This window comes from Puntigrus tetrazona, chromosome 5 (assembly GCF_018831695.1).
Source record: "Puntigrus tetrazona isolate hp1 chromosome 5, ASM1883169v1, whole genome shotgun sequence".
Taxonomy (NCBI): domain Eukaryota; kingdom Metazoa; phylum Chordata; class Actinopteri; order Cypriniformes; family Cyprinidae; genus Puntigrus; species Puntigrus tetrazona.
Window position 1 is genome coordinate 5,958,723 of NC_056703.1, and position 24,246 is coordinate 5,982,968.

General features: G+C 38.4%; 1 protein-coding gene across 2 annotated transcripts; it reads left to right on the top strand.

Moving 5' to 3' along the window:
- Positions 1-1,109: 1,109 nt before the first annotated feature.
- Positions 1,110-24,094, top strand: tnpo1 (transportin 1). Of its 2 annotated transcripts, XM_043240419.1 has the most exons (24): positions 1,110-1,620; positions 2,963-3,038; positions 4,212-4,361; positions 4,808-4,914; positions 9,901-10,034; positions 11,060-11,141; positions 11,303-11,425; positions 11,767-11,885; positions 12,049-12,109; positions 12,424-12,595; positions 12,699-12,851; positions 13,514-13,739; positions 13,857-14,028; positions 14,286-14,372; positions 14,674-14,781; positions 14,902-15,060; positions 15,793-15,880; positions 15,977-16,075; positions 16,162-16,257; positions 18,454-18,529; positions 19,601-19,700; positions 19,788-19,862; positions 19,972-20,098; positions 21,478-24,094. In XM_043240419.1, exons 1-23 carry the CDS (start codon positions 1,516-1,518, stop codon positions 20,077-20,079), a joined length of 2,676 nt encoding a protein of 891 aa, XP_043096354.1. In that variant the 5' UTR covers positions 1,110-1,515; the 3' UTR covers positions 20,080-20,098; positions 21,478-24,094. The 2 variants fall into 2 exon arrangements, 1 of the variants encoding a protein (XP_043096354.1); XR_006251052.1 differs by lacking the exons at positions 18,454-18,529; positions 19,972-20,098; positions 21,478-24,094 and having other exon boundaries at positions 1,113-1,620.
- Positions 24,095-24,246: the final 152 nt, after the last annotated feature.

Genomic DNA, 24,246 nt, shown 5'->3' on the forward strand with positions numbered 1-24,246 from the left:
ACTGTAGCAGTAGAGGGCGCTGTGCTTTCAGTCTTTTACCTTTTCAATGGACTCAAATGAAAATATCAGTGCTCTTATTTATTTTTCACGATGAAATTGTTGTATAAAATGTACATTGTGCTTCTTCATCATCTAAACACACTCCTCTGCTACAGATCTCAATATTATGGTACTGTATGACAGGTTGTAATCACAAGGAAGTATTGATCCTATGATTAAACGAATACAGCTACGGGTCTGAAACCTTTGTCGGATCCACAGTGAGGTGCAATCAGAAAGTGTATCAAATCGCAAGTAGCATTTTTCATGATCTGTAACACAAGGCCAAAAGTGACCATTTAAGGAAAAATAGTAAAGCAGATGAAAGTACAAACCTCTGTGTTCTCAACACTCAGGATAATTTATGTGATCTGAAGTGAGCAGGTGTTAATAATTCTCCTGCACTGAATCTTGTTTATTTCTCCATGTGCTAAATATATTCTAAGAGGAAGACACTAGTTTATATATGTATGTGTTGCGTATTTATTTAAATGTATTTATTTTTTATGTGAACGTTTTTACTACATAGTGCTCAGTTACAACAAAGCGTTAAATTCTAAATATAATTGGTCAATAATGTACTTATTTATTCTGTAGAGTCATTAAGTGTGTGTGTGCATATATAAAATGTGCATATAAATATATATATATATGTATATGTGTGTGTTATGTATACATATAATATAATATATATATACACACACACATATATATATATATATATATATATATATATATATATATATATATATATATATATATATATATATATATATATATATATATATATATATATATATATATATATATATATATATATATATATATATATATATATACATATATACATATATACACACATATATATATTTTTTTTTTTTTTTTTTTAAGAACATATAGTATAACATAGTATAATTAATTTAATGGCAAATATAGCAGTACAGTATACAAAGTATGAAAAAGCCCAACAGTTGATTTTTGCGTTGTCTGTGCCTGTCTACTTCACAAAAAGGCAGAATAAAAAAATCTTCCTTTAACCCTGGAACCTCAGATTAAAAGTCTGATGCCCTGCCGCCGCTAGCCGGGCTCGAAGCCAGCGCTCTTTGGGGTCACATGTAGGGTTTCCCTGCCAAATCCCTCCATCCCGCCGGCGACCGGGCAGGCGCTAGGACCGGCGGGCGGCGCGGCGCGGAGGCTTATCGCCGTCTATGTGCGGTGATCCGGACCAGACCGAGTCCATGTATGTAAGCTAGCCTAGCGTCACCAGCGACACGACGCCCGCGAAACACGCTCGCTTTCGCACGGGTCTGTTCACGGTAAACCCCCGCACGGGCGTCTCCCCGATCTTTCGCTCGATAACAGCCGGTCTTGAAGCTGAAGGTCAAGGTGGAGGCCGTTATTTGATGTGAAAGGGTGTAGATCTGTGCGCCTACGGAGAGAGAGAGAGAGAGAGAGAGAGAGCTCCAGCCACACAAGATGGAGTGCCAGTGGAAACCCGACGAGCAGGGACTTCAGCAGATCTTACAGCTGCTCAAGGAATCGCAGTCCCCCGACACATCCACGCAAAGATCCGTCCAACAAGTATCCTTTACCGCGCTTTTTTTTTTACCAGAGAGCCGAAAGACGGCGAACAAGGGGAACGGCGGAGTCTAAGGCGCAGCTGGCCTGTGATTAGCTTAAACGTTACTAACGCGTACATAAGGTCCGAAAAGAGGGTGTTCGTCGATGTTTTATCGTTATACGATCGCGTTCTGTCAGCAGGCATCGCTGTCTTGTCATTCGGTGAGCTGTTATTATTAGTATCCGTTATTATTCACTCACCGTCGCGTTAACCTCCACGACCGAGTCAGGAAATAAAACGAGACGCATTGAGTGTCCGTACCGTTTGGTGTCATTCCGTACCGTGTCGTTTTTCGAAATATCAACAAAAGACCCGAGGGTGAGCGAACGATGACAGAACCGTGATTTCTGGGTGCGCTGTCTCTTTAAGATTTAGATCGGACGGCGGGTCCAGCTGTGCCCGCAACAGTTTACAAACAACCACCCGGTCTGATTAACGTTACGCTCGCGTGCCAGATGTGGATCGGACGGCGTTTGAGACGCTATATTGAAATGTCGTTTAGGTAGGTTTATTGTTATAGGGCTGATTACGAGCCGACGGACCTCCGGCTGCGGAGCTGCGAGTTTTGTTATCAGATGCTGCTCGGACAAAGGCGTCTGATGTCTCGGTCTTTATTTCACCTAATAAAGGGAGAGTAACGCGTGTCGGTGGCAGACGATGACGTTTGTGTCCGTCGCGTGCAGCAGCAGAGCAGGCGACAAGATGCCACGCGCGTTTAGGTGAACTCGCGATATATTAGATTAGATTCAACTTCACTGTCGTTACACATGTGCAAGTGCACGGTAACGAAGAGCAGTTTAGGTCTAACCAGGAGTGCAATAAGCAGCAAGCGCAGGATACAGGTATAAATATAAATTGCAAGCGCGCATACAGGTAATATGTACAGGAGATATAAATGTGTATAAATTAAACTGCAGGTGAATGCGTTAAGAGCGTAATATACAGGTTGCTATTGTCTATGAAAGGGAAATTTACAGTTATGAACGGTTTACAGATGGTTATGCGCAAGCAGGATATATGTAGACAAACTATGTACATACATGGATATGCACATACATTTACAGTTACAATATAAGCCGGTGCGTCGTGTTTTGTTGAATTACCAGTAAATGGATTAACCTAAAGATGAGCTCTTGACTTTCTCTGTAGCTGTATGGCCTCTCAGTGACACCAAGTGAGACCCGAATGGCTGTTACATTGGCTTTATGTTATCGTTGTATTGGCAAGTTACTGTAAACCCGTTTCCCCTGCCGTCTGCCTTATCCTCTATCACTGTACGCCTTTTCTTAACGTGCACCACAGAAACTCGAGCAGCTCAATCAATACCCGGACTTCAACAACTACCTGATATTTGTGCTCACAAAGCTGAAGACAGAAGGTGAGGTGCGCATGCTGCCGGCAATTGATCGCATTACACCCCGATTTATAGCTTTAATTCGAGATGCCATTTATTGTGGTTATGTGATTTGTTCGGGAGTGATACCCGGGGTCTCTTTGATTTCAAAAGCGAGCGTGTGTGCGACGGCGTCGTACCTTTAAGTTGTATCGTAGGTCTGCATCGTGGATCTTAGAGATCATCTTGTATTCTAATTGCTAGAAAAAATGTATTGGATGTAAGGGGAAGGGAGTCGGGGCGAGCAGAAGGTGGTGTTTAGTCTCAGTGGTGCTGTGACTTCAGGTCAGTGGTAATCTGTCAAGTGCACTGGGAGCTTAGCTGTGCTGACCTTTTGAATCCGTGTCCTCTGTCAAGCCCCAGGTCACAGAACACGCTTAGAAAAAACACTAGTTCGTCCACCAGTGTTTCTGTCTCTTTTTCCCCGATTTAGCCCGAGGTCCGTTGTAAAAACAGAAGGGTCTTTATTTAGCGTCCTCCAGACCGGTGCAGAGCTCAACAATAAGAATGGTTTTCCATTTATTTATTTCGAGCAAAAGATTTTCCATAAACACATTTTGTGTAAAAAGTGTAAAAACTTGGTCCAACTGAGGTTTAATAATGTATTATAATATAATATAATATAATAGCACTCGATCGGTTCAAGACTTTTCTTCTTTTTTTGGCTGCAGTTTTATGTATTTTTCAAAATGGATTATTCTTAATTATTATATTATACTACACACATTTATTTAAAAACAGGATGTTCTTTATTAAGCATCCACCAAATCAGTTTAGGGCTCAACAGTAATATTTTCGTTTTTATGTGTTGGCTGCAATTTTGTTTTGTTTGTTTGTTAAAACAACACTTTATTGGTGCCTAATATTGTATTGTTATTTATGATAGAATTATAGATTTACATATTTTTACATAATTTTTAATATTTTATTTTCGAGCACTTTTTAAAGCAACATATTTTTACATCATTTAATCACATTTAATTTAATAATTTTTTTTTGCGGTGTTTTGAATATCTTTTGTATTTTTAGTCTAATTGTGACCATTTCTATAGCGGTTCGATTCTTTATTTCTTTCCTTTAATGCTGTGCGTCTCGGGCCCAGGGCTGTATTTTCTACCCGGTCTAAAAGTGAAGCGTTTCATCCTTCTTTTCTCGCAGACGAGCCCACTCGGTCTCTCAGCGGTCTCATTTTGAAGAACAACGTTAAGGCCCATTACCAGAACTTCCCAAACGGTGTGTCTGACTTCATCAAAAATGAGTGCCTGCAAAACATCGGAGACTCCTCGCCGCTCATTAGAGCCACAGTGGGTTAGTATGGACCGACAAAGCGTTTTCTCTCTGGCTCTGAGCCACAGCTTTTGCCGTCATGACAAACAATATTATGCCTTCGGGGTTCTGTATGTGGCTTTCGAAGTAAGATCATTTATTGACTCTGTTTGAGAATACAGGGTGTGTGTTTTATTTAGTTTTTTTAGTAGCCTTTTATGATTGTGATTAGAATGAAATGCATTGCTCTGATTCTGTGCTAGGCATCTTACAAAACACAGCTTAATATATCCTCCTCTTTTTGTTTATTTCACACGCAGCCATTAATATAGCGAAGAACTGAGTATAATTTGTCCATACATTACGATGTTTTGAAAGAATATGATATCACATTTGCATAACAGCTTGATTTTCGTGTAAATGTTTGTTTCTGGCGGTTTAGGCTGGTCCGAATGGTGCATTTTTATGCATATGTTTATGTTCTTCAGGTATTCTGATCACAACTATAGCCTCTAAAGGGGAGTTACAGAACTGGCCGGAGCTTCTACCTAAACTCTGTTTACTGCTGGACTCAGAGGACTATAACACTTGTGAAGTAAGACACACACACACACACACACACACACACTTACTTTCTGATGTCCTTTCTCTCCTCTCTCATGTTTCTTCTCATCGCATTATCTCATGTTTCTCTCTCTTTGTCCCTCTAAGTGGATCTGTGAGATGATGCATGCTGCTGACTCATTGTCTAAAACCGTAGTGTAGGCCTAGTTCAAAGCGTCATCTTCTGAGCCCTCGGCGATACAGCTGAGTTCTGGTGATGTTTGCGCGTCGCAGCATGCCTCCACGGGGTGGTCACTCTGCTTGGCAGGATGTTAAATTATCAAAGTCAAAGTTTCACTGAAGATTGTTTGATGTAAAATCTTAATTGTTTAATCGATGTGTAGTAATTACTAATCGCTAGTCTTGGGTCAAATCGTTTTCATAAAACCCGTAGGTGTTTTCACCACGCTGGAATATAATCACAGCTTGCGTGCTTATGTCGTACAGCATAGCCTTATTAAACAGCTAATTTAAGAAAATTAAGAAATAAGAAATTTTATAAAGAAAAAAATTAGCAATATTACCAGGATTTCTATTTCAAATAGGTGTTTTTATACTTTCTGTTCATCAGAAGTATTGTAATGTATTGAATTTTTTTTACATAAATTCTGTAAGTACATAAAATGCTTATACAAGGAAAAACTTACCTTTTATAAACATTTTATGCATTTAATAAAAATGATATATATATATATATTTTAATTATTATTATTTATATATATATATATATATATATATATATATATATATATATATATATATATATATATATATATATATATATATTTTTTTTTTAATTATTTTATTTTTTATTTTTAATATATATTAAAAACATTTTAAAATATAAAATGTTAGTTTATTTGCAACAATAAAAATACATTTATTAAATTAAAACAGCAACTGCTGACACACATCGTGCTGCGTTCGTTGTCACGGGAACATCCCAGCTGAAGTTAATGAAGAAATTACAGCTCTCCCTTTGACAAGTGCATTGAAAACGACTAAATCATTACACGCACGTGCTCTGCTCACTCAGGTCTCCACTAACAAGGGGATAAGGATGATCACTATTCGGGAAATGATTGTGAATCATGCAATTCAAAAATACCCCTATCATTTTATATATGCACATTTAGAGCCAGGCTTCAGCCCCCACTGTTCATCTACACAGAAACAGAAGCATCCATTTGGATAAATGTGTTTTGCTGATTCAAGCATGTAAAACTCCTTGAGCCCCGAGCATCTGGACTCGAGGCTAAGAAGGTGAAGTCTTGGCATTGGATCGGTACATATATCTGTGCGCACACAAACCTGCTTCCATGTTGCATTTTGGGCGTTTGGCCGGTAAAATACGGAGCTGATTTGTAAACGTCGCGAGTTCTTCAGCTTCCCGGGCAGCGTTTTCGTTCGGAATGAGCAGACGCGCAGGGCCGTGAACCCTCGGTTAACACACTCCCGTCTTCTCGAGTGGTTAAGTAAGTTCTGTCTCTTACACCCACACACGAGCCTGTGAACTCGGGAGTGTGTGCGGAGCGTGTGCTGTGCCCTCTGTGACTGCGAGACTCTTGAGCAGGCTTGTTAGCACAGATTGAGGTCAGTTATTTTCTACTGCGGAGATCAGATGTGATCACAACTGATCATAGACGCGTCTAGAGATGGTGCACGCTTTCAGACTGCGTCGTGAAGTGCGCAGTGCTCTTCAGAAGCCCCCCGTTGAACATAAAGTAAATGGGACCAGTTTAAACCCGCAAATTAAGCTCATGGAATAAATAGAGGAATAGATATGTGAAGATCAGTACTTTTTTTTTTTTTTTTTTTTTTTTTTAGGTAAATATATAAAGTACATTTTCTAAAATTCAGATTATAATTTGATCGTAATTTATGTAAATATTTATCAAAACAGAAAACCTATAGTGTAATGTTTATTTAACTACACACTTCTGTTAAGAAATGGGGGCAGCAAGATTTTTTTTTTTTTTAAAGCTAATATTTTTAATTTAGAAAAAATTTATTAGTTTGATCAAAAGTATTGAGGAATCCCACAAAATCTTTTGAAAGTTTTTACAGTATTTTGAAATGAATATATACAGTCTTGGTCAGTATAAAGAAATAGATGCATTTTATTTGTACGAATTACCTCTAGATCTTACTCTTTATGGTATTACAAATAATTTTTCTTATTTTTGATGTCAGATTACACGCATATTACATTTCTTGGGGTGTGTGTGGAATGTCACACCCTCTTGCCTGTAGTGATCGGCAAATCCTCAGACAGCATGTGGTCTGACTGCACAGAATATGCATCTATAATTAGTAGTAGTGTGTATGCGCCCGAAAAATGCAGTTACATCAAAAGTGTGTTTGAGGAAACTCTTGCACACCCTCGCTGTCTTCAGATGGCACGCTGAGCAAGAGAATCGTAAGTCGGTCCTCTGCAGCCATGAATGTTCACCTCTAGCTCACACTGAGTGCCAGGCCAGAGACATTACAAAGAGAAGGAGATGGACCACTCAGAAATGATTAAAGGAAACGTTAAGGTCATAACATGCCTTATTAGTTAATTTACCCCGTACGTTAACTTTTTGAATGCGTAAAATTACTCTGTCTTAGTTTTATTTGGTCTAAAGCGAAATGCCATTTGGAAAATTTGTATTGGTTATTTAAAATATATTTTTGACATAATTTAGATGAAGGTATATCAATGCATTTTAACAAGGAGCATTAACAAGATTGACTTGGCTTTACGGAACTTTGAACGAGGTCATTAGTTTAATTCTGAAGACACATAAGTGGTAACATAAGTAGCAGACAACCTAGCTTTGCACTTTGTGTGTGTGTGTGTGTGTGTGTGTGAGAAAGAGCATCCATCAACCGCTGTGATCCTCTGCTTTGGTTATGGTATGTGGGTCCTCATATTGCTATATGAAGTCTTAAGAAGTTGAGAGACATTTCCAGAATGTCAGGGATGACTCTTTTAGCTTGGGCATAGAGTGCTTATGCTCCCTGTAATGGGTTTAATTTGCAGGGATGACATATATTTCGTTGTTTGTGTGGTTAAGATGTTCCTGACCTTTTGAATCATAGTTTATTTCCTTAAAGCGACCACAAGCCCACATTGGCTGATATATGACATAAAAACGTATGAAGGTATAATAATGTGGTGTTTGTACAGCTAGTCTGACCAAAGGCCGTTGTTTGTTGTGAAAGTTGTTTTGCCTAAATAGTTGCTTTATAAATCAAAAGGTAATTATGCTGTTAATTTCATTATTTAATAAAATCCCAGATAATAAGAGATGGAGGTTTCCCTGGTAACTGCTGTACACAAAGCAGCGCTTCATTCACAAACGCTGCTTTATCAGATATTATATGCAAAATGAAGATTTTGGTGCTTGACACTTTTTTTTTACTTACTATTATTATTATTATTATTATTATATTATTATTATTATTATTATTATTATTATTGGTTGTTTTAGTTAGTGCTGTGAAATAATTAAGCATCCAAAATAAAAGATTTTGTTTACATATGCGTGTACACACTTTTTATATATAATTATATAAAATAAATATAAACACGTACATTACAGTAAGTGTTTTGAAAATATTTACATATATATATATATATATATATATATATATATATATATATATATACACATATATACATATATATACACACATTTATTTATTTATTTTTTAGGGTTGGTAAGACATTCAAATTTTTTTTATTAATTACATTATGTGGCAATTAATTTATCTAATTACTCGCAAATTAATCACATTTCAAATTTAGCCCAAAAATTACTGCCAAAAGATAATTTAGCATTAAACAGACATTGCAAAAAGTAGCTAGGTAGGCGGATAGATACATGGAGATTAGCTGTTGTTATAGCCTGGGGTGTTTTGACCGGAGACCTCCTCTGTTATTTTCTCTAAGCTCTCTAGCTCAGAATGTGCCATCTCCAACCAAGAACAAGCTGACAGTGGAGACAGTTGCCATAGCGACAGCCGAGCCAGACAGCTCGTTGCCACGGCGCCGTTTGTGCTCGTGACCTGATTAGATTTCTTACAGGTGGAGTATCTGTGAGAACAGGAGGAAGCTTGATGTGTTGGGTGGGTCCCTCAGCTGCTGGGGTCTGGCATTGTTCTCTATCTTTTTGGTGATATTTTGCAGCAGTGAATGAATTTATCACATTACATTTGCTTTTATTCAATTAGCAGTTGCTTTTATCCAGGGTGACTCATAAAGTGTGCAGTTAATAATAGTAGTATGTTACTAGTACTATTAGCTTTCCTGTTGAACCTTTTGTCTCTGTGTTTTATATAATAAGCCTATGAAGCTCATGGCTCATAGCCTACTGAACAGAGCATCGACCAAGAAACCCACATTATTTCTGTGACGGTTTCAGTTGTTAGCATTTATTTCTTGTGTCTTGGGTAGTTGACCTTCAGTTGGTCTCCACTGACTCGCACAGTGTTCTTTCCACACTATGGAAGTCAATGGAGACCAGCAACTGAAGGTGAACTATTCCTTTAAGTTGTGGTTTAAATGTTGAGTTGCATCCTTGTATGCTTTACTGTCCGGTTAATTCAGTATTATCATGTTATCTCTGCCATGGCTTCCCCTCCAGTATTTCCCATGTTCTGCTTTACTTAAACCCGCAGCTGTTTTCGGCCGTCTGCTTTGCATTAAATCTGCATGTCACCTTCAGTGTACGCAGTCCATGAGCCAGCTGTTCGCTTGAGGCAACGACAAAAGTATTCAACTTTATTTTTTCAGCAGCACTGGCTGCACGTCAGGCCAAAAATAGAAATGGACCGAAGGCCTCAGTGTCACCGTGTGACAGTCACGAATGGTTAGGTCCGTTTGATTGATTGTTATAGAAGTGTTCCAGATTAAAAATGCGAGGTTGTTCCACGAGGAGGGGAAATTTGTACGATTTTGCACGTGCTGCATTCCCGCTGTTTGTCTTTTCAGGGGGCTTTTGGAGCTCTGCAGAAGATCTGCGAGGACTCTGCTGAGATCCTGGACAGCGACATGCTGGACCGACCGCTCAACGTGATGATCCCCAAGTTTCTGCAGTTCTTCAAGCACAGTAGCCCCAAGATCAGGTGAGATCAACCTACGTTCCCTAATGGAGCACAAATCTTTGAAACGGTGGGGAAGTGGTGCTTGTAACTAATCGATTTAGACGGGGACTGTGACGATATCAGATAGGAGTAGGCTAAATGATCAAAATCCAATATGATTTAGACGGCAAAGATCGTGATTATAGTATCTTTGGTCTTTATGCTATGTAAAAATCTTTCATACGGTAGACATTTCATAATTCAATGTCAATATCACAAAGAATGCTAGTCAAAAAAAACTACTTCAAGTCAGTGATTAAATAAGAATAAGAAACATATGACAAGCGATAGGACAAAAAGCTATATAAATAAAGAGCGGTTAGAAATTTGAACATGAAGGTCAGACAGCAGGAATATTAGGCTGCTTTCACTTTAAGAGCTGCTCGGCTCCAATATACTGTTACACATGTTTTCTTTCTCAGCTGTTTAACTCCCTGCCCTTTTTTCCAATTCCAAAAAACTTCCATCTTGAGGTTTTTTTTTTTGTCTTATCTAATCTTATTTAGCAGCTGCACAATGCATTGTCTTTGACGTCCAGTGTTAAGATGCAATACCACCAAGCTACCTTAGTTCACGCAGTTTCTAGTGCTGTACTGTTTACGAAATAATCAGTACTGTTTTTGTTTCCATTTTGTGTGTGTGTGTGTACTGTATATTTATTTTATTTTTATATTTATATATGTACCGTATTTAGTAATACGATATGTCATGATAATGAATATGCACAGAAAAAACAATTATTAAAAATTATTTTACATTGTAAAAAAAAGGGTAAGCAATTTTTCAAAGACACTTTTTCAGCCCAAATACCAAAACGAAACTCGTAGCCAATCAGCAGTAAGGGGCGTGTCTATTCGTAATGTGGAGGATAGAGCATATAAAGATAAAAAAACAGATGAAAATGTCTGCGGACCTTATTTGAAAATTGTCTCTGCAAGTCATAATTACAATGGGGTGGCCGTTTTCTGTTTTCTTTATTTATGTACGGTGCTTGTTGTCTGTTGCAGGTCTCATGCCATTGCCTGTGTGAACCAGTTCATCATCAGCAGAACACAGGCCCTGATGTTGCACATAGACCCTTTCATCGAGGTACCACCTGTCAAACCGACCAGCTTTCGCCCCAAAAACGAAAAATTGCTGTTACGATTTACTCCGCCTCATTATTCCACATCCCAGAACTGTAATGCCAGTTTAAGTTGTGTCATCATTCGATTCTGAGAAATGAACATATTTTTGTCTTTGTGCCGCAGAACCTGTTCGCACTGGCAGGTGATGAGGAGCCCGAAGTGAGGAAGAATGTGTGCAGAGCTTTAGTCATGCTCTTGGAAGTCAGATTGGACCGTCTCCTTCCTCACATGCACAACATCATCGAGGTTAGATCGCTGTTGCACGATTGCATCAAAATTAAGAACCTTGATCTTGATTTTCTCTACTTAGTAAAGGCTTTTTGATAAACGTGGGCAGATCTCAGAGAGGCAAAGTGAAGCAAGAGCAGCCTCTTGTGGATTTACTTTAACTCGTTTGGCAAAAGTGAGTCCGATTCATGAAACGCAAGGAAAATCTATTTCTGTGCGTAAAGTATCGTTACGTTCGGGGGCTTTTTGGTGGTTGTTATGAAAATGACTTTTTAAAATATGCTCCGTTCTTGTCTCGTGAATAAGGGCCGATGTTTTTATGCTCCTCGTTTCTATACTACCCCTCTCGTTTTTTTCAGTACATGCTGCAGAGGACACAAGATCAGGATGAAAATGTCGCTCTGGAGGCCTGTGAATTTTGGCTCACGCTCGCCGAGCAGCCTGTGTGTAAAGAGGTTCTGTGCGGACACCTGCCTAAGTGAGCATGTGCAAACACACGGTGTCCTTTTGATTAAAAGAAAGAAAAAAAAAACGACGACATAAATTCACGTGCGGTTCAGCAACTGTACGGGAGTTATTTATTATGCGTGTTTATTTGATTATTATCAAGATCAGTCGTGCATTTTTTTTTTTTTCCGCAGATTAACACCAGTTCTTGTGAATGGAATGAAGTACTCTGACATTGACATAATCTTGTTGAAGGTCAGTTTCTATATATGGTTTGAAAGCTTTTTTTGTATGTGTATTCATATGCTAATATGCAAATAAAAAGTAAGACATACTAAATTAATCAGCTGTGATTTTTTTTTTTTTTTTTTTTTTTAGTTCATAAACACAGCACGTGTGAAATTAATAGCTTTTTTCCATATCTGAGTATATTTTACAGCGTTATAAAGTGCCTGTTTACCTAAATAAATACAGAAAGCCTTTTAAAAGAATACATTAGTATTTTGATGATGCAGGAAAAAAATTATTTTAGGTTTGTGCCAATCTCTTAATATATGAATGATTTCCAGGGTGATGTCGAAGAGGACGAAGCAATCCCGGACAACGAGCAGGACATTCGCCCCAGGTTTCATCGCTCACGCACTGTGGCCCAACAACACGAGGGGGGAGACTCCATCGAGGAAGAGGAGGATGACGAAGATGATTTGGATGATGACGAAACCATCTCCGATTGGAACTTGAGTAAGAAAACCGTATTTAAAAATGACACGGACACAGTCCACGACTTCTTTAAAATGGATGTACATCAAGTCGTTGTCTTCTTTATCTGTTCCCGTGCGTTTAGGGAAATGTTCTGCTGCTGCGCTAGACGTCCTGGCGAATGTTTTCAGAGACGATTTGCTGCTGCATATTCTCCCTTTATTGAAAGAACTACTGTTTCATCCAGAGTGGCTTATTAAAGAGTCTGGCATACTCGTACTGGGAGCCATCGCTGAAGGTATGGAAAAATTTCTCATGAGCCCATCATGTAATGCATAAGCATTCGCGTCCAAAATGGGAAACTCGGGACAAACGTTCACTACCGTCCAAAAATTTTATATATGAATTTCAAAACGGTATTTATTTGAAACAGAAATATGTGGAAACGTTTACCATCACTGTCATGTTTAATACATTTAGCGCATCTTTGATGAATGAAATAATAGTATTTATTTCAAAATACAAACGTATCTTCAACGGAACCGGTTCATATACTTTAGTGTTGGGTGAATAAATCGATAACGATTGAAAAACAGCGCTACTCATTTGAAATTTATCCTCTCGCCTCATTTTTTTAATGGCAGGATGCATCAGAGATTATCTTAATATTCTAAAATGTGAAGCGTTTGTCATGTTTTGACCATAAAGAGTGGTTTAAAACACAATACACAATAATTGGTCTGGTGTCTACAGCTTTCACTTTGGAGCAAACTTCGTGAAAGGTCGTGAAAACTTGAAATAAAAATTCTGCATTTATCGTGATTAAAAAAAAAAAATTAATCTTGTAAGTAACCTTGTAAATAAAATAACAAAACATCAAGTTTCAGTTAATTAGAATTGTTATATTAATATATTAGGTGCTTTTATAATTCTGTATATATTTTTCTTTCTTTGCTTTAGGCTGTATGCAGGGAATGATCCCTTACTTGCCAGAATTGATTCCTCATTTGGTACAGTGTCTGTCTGACAAGAAGGCGCTGGTTCGATCCATCACTTGCTGGACTCTAAGCCGCTACGCACACTGGGTTGTTAGCCAGCCCCCCGACATCTACCTCAAACCGCTCATGACTGAACTGCTCAAACGGATACTTGACAGCAACAAGCGTGTCCAAGAGGCCGCCTGCAGGTGAGCACGCGTCACACTTCTGTGCTGCTGGAAGCATACGTGTATGCATGCCATCTAGAACATTTGTTACCTGATTTAGCTTTGATCTCTGTTAATCTTTGGCTTTTCGTACCACAGTGCCTTTGCTACCCTGGAAGAGGAGGCTTGCACTGAGCTGGTGCCGTACCTCGCTTATATTTTGGACACGTTGGTTTTTGCTTTCGGTAAATACCAGCACAAGAACCTTCTCATCCTCTATGACGCCATTGGGACTCTGGCTGACTCTGTGGGTCACCATCTCAACAAACCGGTAATTGCACAGTCAAATGCACACAAGCATCTTTATATTTTAAAGGTCGTATGACTTGTGGAAATTCACAGTATTTATTGTAAAGAGAAAAAAAAACTGCTTTGGTAATCGGTTTTATTTACAGAGACCTATTTGTAATTGCAAAATAAATAAAATAATTCTCTTCGTCCGCCATGTTGGATTGTTTTTTAAGTAACTAACTGTGTATGTCTGATAAATGCATGCATGACTACAGTACATGTGTGCTTTGTGTACAGGAATATATTCAGATGCTGATGCCTCCATTGATTCAAAAATGGAACCAGCTAAAGGATGAAGATAAAGATCTTTTTCCTTTGCTTGAGGTAATTGTATAACACTTCAATTATGTGAAATACCGTTAAAAAATGGGTTTATAGGAAGGTAAGTAATACTTTTAGCCAGGAAGGAGACGTTAAATCAATCAAAAGTGACAGCGAGCATGTTTTTACACATCCTTACAAAATCTTTTTTTTAAATAAATGCTGTTTTTTCTGAAGAATTCTGAAAACATTTATCCACTTTCAGGAAAAAAAAATCCACTTACAGGAAATATGAGTAGTATTCTGATTCAGATGTCAGTGTGTGTACCTGATGGATTTCATTTTATGTTCATTCCTCTTTCAGTGTCTCTCGTCTGTGGCCACTGCCCTGCAGAGCGGCTTCCTGCCATACTGTGAACCTGTCTACCAGCGCTGTGTCAACCTGGTCCAGAAAACACTCGCTCAGGCCGTGGTAAGAAGCTATACAATTACACACACACCTTCTTATCTCTCTGCTTAAAAAAAATTGAGGTGTAAAAAATCACAAATTTAAAATCAAAAGTGATTAATGGTCTCTTTCTCCGTTCTACAGCTCCACCAGACTCAGCCTGAGTTTTACGAAGCTCCTGATAAAGATTTCATGATCGTGGCTCTGGATCTGCTCAGCGGGTTAGCAGAGGGTCTTGGAGGGAACATCGAACAGCTAGTTGCCCGTAGCAACATTCTCACTCTCATGTACCAGTGCATGCAGGTAACTACAGTGCATAGCAAGGCATTGGACCACAAAACAGTGGCAAGGTTCATCAAGCTAAATAAAAAGGCTCAATCCATTGATGTATGGTCCGATATACAAATATTTGAATATCTGGAATCTGAGGGTGCAAAAAAAATGTTACTAATCAGAAATTGAGCTTTGATAAATTTCTGATAGGATATTTACTAAATATCTTGTTAGAAAATGGTTAAAAAATGTATAATTCTGACTCGTGTAATGTATTGTTGGCTACTTCTGCAAATGCATCCGGGCAAGTTTTGTGATCCAGGGTCACATATAAGAAAATATTTTTTTAATATGTAATAAATTCCAGCCATTACTTCAGTCTTCTGTGTCACGCGACCTTTCAGAAATCATTGTAACATGCTGATTTTCTGCTGAAGAACATTTCTTATCATTCAGCGTTAAAAACATTTTTGGGTCTGTGCCACCGTGTGTTTGAGTCAACACGAGTTCCTCGGTGAGCATTAGCAGCAGCTGTCTGCCGCTGTATCTAGGTAACGACTGAGGCGGAGAAGACAACATCGTCTATGTATAATGTATTTCATCCCTTCGGATTTGCCGTTTAATATACACGTGCACAGAAGCACATTTGAATCTGCCTGCTGCAGATGAATTGCGAGAAATGCAAATAAGGCAAACTCCAAAAACGACGTATTTGCTGACGAGAAACGTAACGCCGCCGTGCTAATCTTTTGATGGCTGTAGGATAAGATGCCAGAGGTTCGGCAGAGTTCTTTCGCTCTGTTGGGAGATCTGACCAAAGCCTGCTTCCAGCATGTCAAACCTTGCATCGGTATGCACTTAAAACATACACACTTTCTCAATTGAATCGCTCCATGTTGACCTTCATGCGCTTAAACTTTTGTTTGTGCTAATCTCTCCTCTCTAGCTAACTTCATGCCTATCCTAGGCACAAACCTGAATCCGGAGTTGATATCAGTCTGCAACAATGCGACATGGGCCATTGGAGAAATATCCATTCAAATGGGTGAGAGTTTCATCATCGTCTTCGGTTAGTAAGTACGTTTCATCGTGCCTTCAAGGTTAAAGCGCTGCTTGCCTCTCTCTGCTCAGGTTCTGAGATGCAGCCGTACGTCCCGATGGTTTTACAGCAGCTCGTGGAGATCATAAACAGACCCAACACACCCAAGACGCTGCTGGAGAATACAGGTACCATCTGAGGGGTGCTAGACCAGGCTGACCCCTCACAAGAGGTTTCCGCCCTATCCTTTTCCCAAACTCTCCCGATCCCCATTCCGCAGTGCTTATTAATCTCCATTCAAACTCCAGGAAGTGGACCTTACAAGGTTTGATAAATACTTGATGTCAAAATTTTTTGCACAGTATTCTGGGCGGCTGGGTAATGAATAAAAATAGGGGCAATTTTATGCCAAGTCAGTTACCTCTCTTTATATATGAATGTAACAGACCTTGTAACCGTCCAGCCGTGGTACTGACTGAAGTGGATTAATAAAACAGTGAGTTCTATGTTAGCCAGTTGTTCACTGTAATGAGGTTACAAGCATCAGTCAGTGAGATGTTATAAACGATGCCGAATGTAAACCAACCTTGAGAGGAATATTAAGACCTGCTGTCTTTGATTTTGAACATTTTTGCCTTTAAATAGTCTTTTTTTTCCCCCATTTAATTCCGAGAAAAAGCCTAAACTCAGATCTAAATCTGTTTTGTGGTGTTTAGATGAATGTATAGCACCTGTACCTCGCAAATTATTTCCCAGTTACACTCCACTCTGATTGGACTGCTCAAATTAAAAGCTCTAGCCTGAGCCGTAATGGCTGCCGACATTGATTTTTTTTTTTAATTTTATTTATTTTATTTTATTTTTTTAAATGAGGGTGAAGTGTAATGCTCATAACATACTCCCACAGAAACAAGGGTACTTGTAGATGTGTTCCTGTTTGTCGATTTATTTCTGTTGTTTTATTTACTTTTCTTTTTCAATGTGAATGCATATCTGCCAATAGATGTTGAATGTTGTTTAGTTAAGGACGGCTAACGTTTGATGCAGGATTGCTGATGTCTTCGTTATTGATGTTGCAAAGTCCTTTTTTAAATTTTGAAGCAAGCATGTGGCGTAGGCAAATCCATACTGACCATTTTAGTCAGTTTTAAGTTTGAGTCTATTAACACGCTACTGTTCATAAGATTGGGTTAAGATTTTTTTTAAAGGAAACAATTCATATTTTTAATCCGCAAGAATATATTAAATTGAATTGTAACAATGTAGACTTTTAAAAAAATATTTTACACCTAAATATGTAAAAATATCACGCTTCCACAAAAAATATTAAGCACCACATGGGTTTTTAACATTGATTATGATAATAATACATGTTTCTTGAGCACCAAATCAACATTTGGGAGTAATGGCTGCTAAAAAAAAGCTATAAAAATATAAAATATAAAAATATTCCAATATTTCTTTTTTCATAAGAGGCTTCTTGCAAAAACATGAAAACATCTTACACACCTCAAACATTTGAACAGTAGTGTATCTCTTCTATAGTGCAGGTTTTACGCCATTATTGTTCTAACGTTGAGTTTATGTTGAATTTGTGAGTATTTGATTTAATTGCTAATGAATAGAAGAACGGCGAACACCGCTTGACTGTGTTTCAGACTCTGAATCAGCTCATCCTGCACTGAACTGCGTTCTCTAATGAGCCAATCATCTGCTTTCTGCATGTCTCATTGGACTGTTCATAAATGCCTGTCTTTAATGAGAATGTTGCATAGTTTTGTGTCTCTTAAACTTAGGTCTCCCTCCTCTGTGCCTCTTAAGATCCCGGTGGAATCTAGTCCTCTCCATGTAGTTCGCTTGGCGTAATATGCATTTCTTAATGTAACAAAAGAGACAGAAAGAAAGACAAGACTTTTCTGTTCTACTGAAGAAATTTTTGTGAGTTTAAGGGAGAAAATCTTAGAAAACAAGATTTTTTTTTTTTTATTCCTGTGATACTGGGGTTTTGGGGATAGGAGTATGCACTATATTGCAGCCACACATGAGCGTTACACGGATCTGCCTGGCGCCAATCTGAAACAAGAACGTAGCGTTTCTCTGTAACTCTGAGCTGTAGAGGAAACCGTGTTTTCTAAGACTCCTCCCTTAAACGAGATCTATGTTTTTTTTAGTGTCATATTTTACATTTGACCCTGTAGTCTGGGGCTGTGAAGAGCACTAGTGAAATCTTGTGTTTATTCTCATACACAGATTCTGTTGAGTTCTGTTTCTGAGTTGTCTGTTTGTTTGTTTGTTTGTTTCTTTTTGTTTTCTCCTCCCCCCCCTCATTCGCTCATGTCTTGGTTGGCGTTTGGTGCTGTATAACCGTGATTGCGTTACCTTAGCAATAACAATTGGTCGTCTTGGTTACGTTTGTCCTCAAGAGGTGGCACCCATGCTACAGCAGTTTATAAGACCCTGGTGTGTATTATTCAATCTTTTATTTCATTCATTTCCTCTTTCTGTCTATCTTTGGCTTTTCTCCCTATGGTTCTCTCTCTTCCTCTCTCTCTCTCTCTCTTACTTTCTCGCTCTCTCTCTCTAAACCTTGTCCCGGTGTTCTTGAAAAGGCTCCTGCTTTTCTTCACGCCTAACGCTAGTATAGACGCAGCCAGAATTTCGCAAACAAAGCATAAATTATTCCGATTCCCCATCGTGAAAAAGACAAAGCCTGTTCAAGACATTCGAGAGAAGGCGTCCCTTTCTTTCGCTCTACCTTTCTCTCTGTTCTGTATGATTCAGTCTAAATCATTGCCAACCATGTGACTAACCCTGTCCCTCTAGGTCTTGTCGTTTAATTTGCCTCAGTAGCACCTTCATGTATTCTCAATTGATTTATTTCAGTTTTCACTTCTGTTTTCGTCTTTTTATTGTCGCTATCTAACTACTAATCGAGTGCATGGGGTAATATCAAATGCTTGCTGGTTTCAGGAAACGGAAGCGCTAGATAAGTGGATAAAATGAAGAGAAATGGAAAAGCATTTCTTCTCCCCATTAGATGCGGAGTCTTCTAGCAGCATGTTTCAATCCCAGAATGCCTGCCCCAAAATTTGCACTAGTTTAACGCTATAAACTAGTACGTGACAGAATACATGGTGCTATATAGACATTGTATTTGTCTTACAAAGAATTCAAGCAAGTAGGTTGTTTTTCTACAAAAAGCTCTTTAAAGATCTTTATAAATGTCCATAACTGCTAAAGAAGGATGCGATTTAAGAACAAATAATATTAACAATAACGAAAAAAATGAATAGTACGAGATCGTCACTGACAACAAACTACTTTTTGCTTTCAACAAGAGAAGGTTTTCTTTATAAAGAGACCAATTTGTGTTTCTCGATTGACCGATCTCTGTGATTTTTAAAACGTTTGCTAGTCTCGCTCAAGGTGCTCTGAGGTGGTAGTCACGATATTGTGTTGATTGTGTGTTTATCCACATGCGAACTAACCGCACAGGCTTGTTATTTGAAAACTGGTTCTTCCCTTCACTAGGTGCACCTCTCTTCGCAATATAAGAGACAATGAAGAGAAAGACTCTGCGTTCAGAGGAATCTGCACCATGATCACGGTCAACCCTGGTGGCGTGGTGCAGGTACGACACGTTATTCTCGCCGTCGTCTCTCAGAGTGCTTCGACAATTGAAAAACCACCCTCTCTGTTTTCTTTACCGTTTTCGTAGGACTTTATATTTTTCTGTGACGCTGTAGCATCCTGGATGAACCCAAAAGACGATCTTCGAGAAATGTTCTATAAGGTAGAGAGCGCTGTATAAAATGTTTTCTGCCAGTCTGTGAATTGGGAAAAAGCTTCAAGTTTATGATTATGGATACGTGCTTCATATTCAAGTGTGTGTTCCTTGTTAGATATTGCATGGGTTTAAGAACCAGGTTGGAGACGAGAATTGGAGACGCTTTTCTGACCAGTTTCCTCTTCCACTCAAAGAAAGACTTGCAGCCTTCTATGGGGTGTAGATGTTACCTGATTGAAGAGGTACTTTTCCGTGGGATTTTCTGAGCTAGCCAATCTGTTTTGATGATTCTGCCTGATTTTTATGTTCGTGCGAAATGCACTCGGATTCAAGCATTCAGTTTCTAACAAGCAACAGTTGTTAGAAACTCCATTATATAAAAGAAAATGCGTGCACAGTAAAATGCTAAATACGTACAGTGTATGTTATAATAGTAACATAGCCTAACACTTTATTGTTGTTTAAATTAGATTAATAAATGAACCTTAAATAATCGTTATTGTTACATGTTACTGATATCCACACAAGTTTGAAATTTTCTCTCTTGAAGAGAAAAAGTCTCTTACGCTCATCAAGTCTGTATTTATTTGACCAAAAACACAGAAAAAAATAATATTCTGAAATATTCTTATTTCTTATATTGGTTTCCTGATATATTAATATACTAGGGACACTTCATTTCCAATGGACATGATTCCACAGATATTTGAATTTAGTAATGAAATGTCTTTCATTGAGCGTTTAATCTTTTCATTTTTACATCGACACACTATTTTTCTGTTTGTAAAACGCTTTGACACAGTCTGTATTGTTAAAGGCACTTTATAAATATATGTGACTCGACTCACTTTAAAATACATTTCTGTGATGCAGGACTGAACTTTCATCATTACTCCACTCTTCAGTGTAACATTTCAGAAATCATTTTAACATGCTGATTTATCATCAGCGTTGAAATAGTTGTGCCGCCCAATAGCAGATAACAAGATAACAGGCAAAATATTTCTGCTGTGTAAATCAGACCGATTTATTAAAAATGCAGATTCACTCTCTGCAGGCAGGAGGTGCTTTAATCGCAAGAAATGGAGGTTTGAGATCGCAAACGCTGCCTTGTGTGCAGGATGAAATGAAAATTAACTTGGGGCCATGCGCGTGCGCCTGTGAAACAGTCTATAGGTCTTTAGTACTATTTTGTATGCGTTTAATACATCTTTGCTGAATAAAAGTATTAATTTCTTTAAAAAAATTAAAATTACTATAATTATACTATAAATAAACACTGTTCTAAATAAATAAATGCAGAATCCTGAAAAAAGTATCACAGTTCCCAAAATTGTTAATCAGCACAAGTTTTCAATATCGATTTTAATATTTATAACATTAGGATCACGTGACACTGAAGACTGGAGCATTGATGCTGAAAATTCAGCTTTGCTTCATAGGAATAAATGGTATTTTTAGGTATGCTAAAATGGAGGAAAATTATTATTTTAAATGAAACCTTTAATCAAATAGATACAGCCTTAATGACAAAACATTTAGCATCTCAGCGATGCCATTACTAATGAAGCCGTACGTGTGAAATCATTCTAATCTGATTTCTTTCTCTCTTGTTCTGCAGCTTATTCACTTCGGGAGAGGACGGGAACCTCTGATACCCAGGGCATACGTTGCCCTTTACCTGGGGGGAAGGGTGGTCTAGCAGGGGTGGGAGCCATACGGCCCGCCGGCCCCCTGCAGACGGGGTGGGAGGGAAGTGTTAGCTGAGGCGCTAGTCGACGACACCTCGCCAAGCCAAACCAAAATAGGGAAGAAAGCTTTTTCATCATGTCATAACAATCAGCCGTGAGGGCAAAAAACTAAATACGTTAGCGCTCATTCACCAGGGCACTTAATGTAACGGGACATCCAGGGGTTAAAAAAAACGAAGATACGCGTAAACTCTGTAGTGTTGCACTCCTGAATTCACGGGAAAGTGCATGGAGAAAGCTTCTTAAAAAAAACCCCATTTATTTCTTTTCTGGACCGTACCGTTTAGAGGGGTGGGTGTGACATAAATCTCAACCTGGACGCAAAGCGCAAGTCCTATGCATGGGGTGATGTAGGGTATAGCTCGACCGCATGAGAGTGTGCAGACCGTGTTTCGTGCGCCAGCTACGCACAGCAGTAGACGGCAAACGTTTAAAGACAGTAAATGCTAAAAACGTACCGTATTTTAGGGGCTCCGTCTAAAACGGTAACGCAGCGTAACTCTAGAAATGTAAGTCCTCTCATATCATCGATAGTGAAGGGTTTTGAAGGAGTAAAACTCTCAATCATTTTATTTTTTACTTTATATATATATATATATATATATATATATATATATATATATAAATATATATAATTCATCATGGTAAATTAAGTTAGCATGCACAAAGTGAGAGGGAACACGGCAAGGATGTCTGAAACTGTTGCTCCGTACGAGGCTTTATCGTTCCTCACTTCCTGATCGACATGGATCCAAACGAGTGAACCCTAAACACACATTTTGTTCGATTTTTGAGACGCCGGCGATTTCTTTCTTTCTTTTTTTGCTTCGTTTGCTCAGAGCATGATTTTTTTGAAGATGCTTGTGATATCTCTTTTGACCGATCGGGTTAATCTGGATGTTTAGTCGTTTGATTTTTGTGCATGTCGGTGGCCCAGTGAGCGATCCGTTTCTCTAGCACCCCTCACACAGACTAGTTTCAACAACGCGTTTTTCTTCCACACATACACGACGGGTGACGCGTTTTCCATCCACGTATTGCTTTTGTGACTTTAGTTTCGTTACCCCCGCATGAAGTTTTTAAAAAGAAACGCCCCATGTTGTGTCGTGTATGATCCTGGACAGTTCAGTGCTCGTGGAGGCAGTGTTTGTGTCCCCTCGTGTGAATATTAGCGAGCCTTAAAATGCCCGAACGTATCCCAGGGTGCGAGGATGTCGGTATCAAACACGACGATGTTCGCACTCGCCTGGAAGCCAACGGTTCTTTCGAGTCCCGAGTTCCGGATTCGAACCCGAAGCCGCCGAGAGGTCAAAGCCGCGGGATATTGTCAGGTGTTTGTGAGTCCGTGTTGTGCTGGTGTATTTCTGCAATGTCTTCTTATTTTCTCGGGTTCGTCTGTCACATTCCAGCTGTTTTACATTTAAGAGAAGTCAGATTTTTTTATTCGATTTTTTTTTTTTCTGACTGGGAAAAAAACCCCGAAAAGAACAAAGAGACGAGATGTAGGCAGATATTATGAATGTTAAGTGTGTCGTCTTACACTTATGAATGCTGCTATGTGTTGTAATTTTCTACTTGAATATTTTACGTTGTAGAGACCTCAGGAGGTATGTTTACTGTTGTGTTTTTTTTTGTTTGTTTGTTTTTATTTATTATTTTTTTTTTATGTATGCCTTTCCCTGCTGTTCAGGCTCCCGTGTTTCATAATAATAGAGCAATTAACTGTAATCCATTCAGCTGCTGGTAAATATCCTTTCTAACAGGCATATTTTTGTCAATATGTCTCCTTGTAAAAGAATGTAAAAAAATTTTTTTTGTAATTTAGAGGAGATATCCGATAGTAGACACTCAATAGGATACTTCACGTAGGGATAACATGGAAGTAACTGGCCCTTCATGTATGTGAACATTCATTATTTATGAGATATAAATGCAGTGTATATACTGTAACGCCTTGAAGTTAAACTTGAGTTGTTGTTTTTTTTGAGGGGGTCGGGGGAATGAATAAGGCCACGAAACTCGGAGATTGCACAGTAATGAATCTAATGGTTTTACCTTTTTAACGATTTTAATTTTTCGGCTCGTTTTCTTTTTTGTGAAGTACAAAATGTAAAAAAAAAAAAAAAAATGCAAGTGTTTTGTCCCCGCCCCAGACCGCTTGTATAGTTATATATGTGTGGAAATGAAGAAAATGTAATAACGAAGTCAAACTTTGCTCAAAAGCTCCCTTTTCTGGTCCGAGAGCGATTTAATTTATAGCGATTTTTCTTTTTTTCGACTTTTTATTTTATAACCTGATTTTGAACGAAAGATTAAAATACAGAAAGTGATCATTTTTAGGGGCCACCAGATATTTTGGATCATGCAAAGAATATATATTGTACTGTAGAAATTTTGTAATGATATTTGTATGACATTGTTATGGACGTGAGTTTGTTTCACTGCTTGGATCTGTGCATTGGTAAGAATAAACACTTTTCAAAAATCGCTCAAGTCTGATGCATTTCGGAGGTATCGAATGCTAGCGTGTTTAAAAAAAAATGCAGACCGATTCAAATGCATTTTGTACGGATCGGGGTTTTTTTTCTTTCTAAAAACACACGTTACGCAATTCAGCCTTGCGTTTAAATCGCACTCGG

Coding starts and splice junctions, on each gene's coding strand:
- tnpo1 (XM_043240419.1), top strand. CDS start 1,516: ATGGAGTGCCAGTGGAAACCCGACGAGCAGGGACTTCAGCAGATCTTA. Junction 11,886..12,048: donor CTGTGCGGACACCTGCCTAA/GTGAGCATGTGC, acceptor TTTTTTCCGCAG/ATTAACACCAGTTCTTGTGA. Junction 15,881..15,976: donor GCATGTCAAACCTTGCATCG/GTATGCACTTAA, acceptor TCTCCTCTCTAG/CTAACTTCATGCCTATCCTA.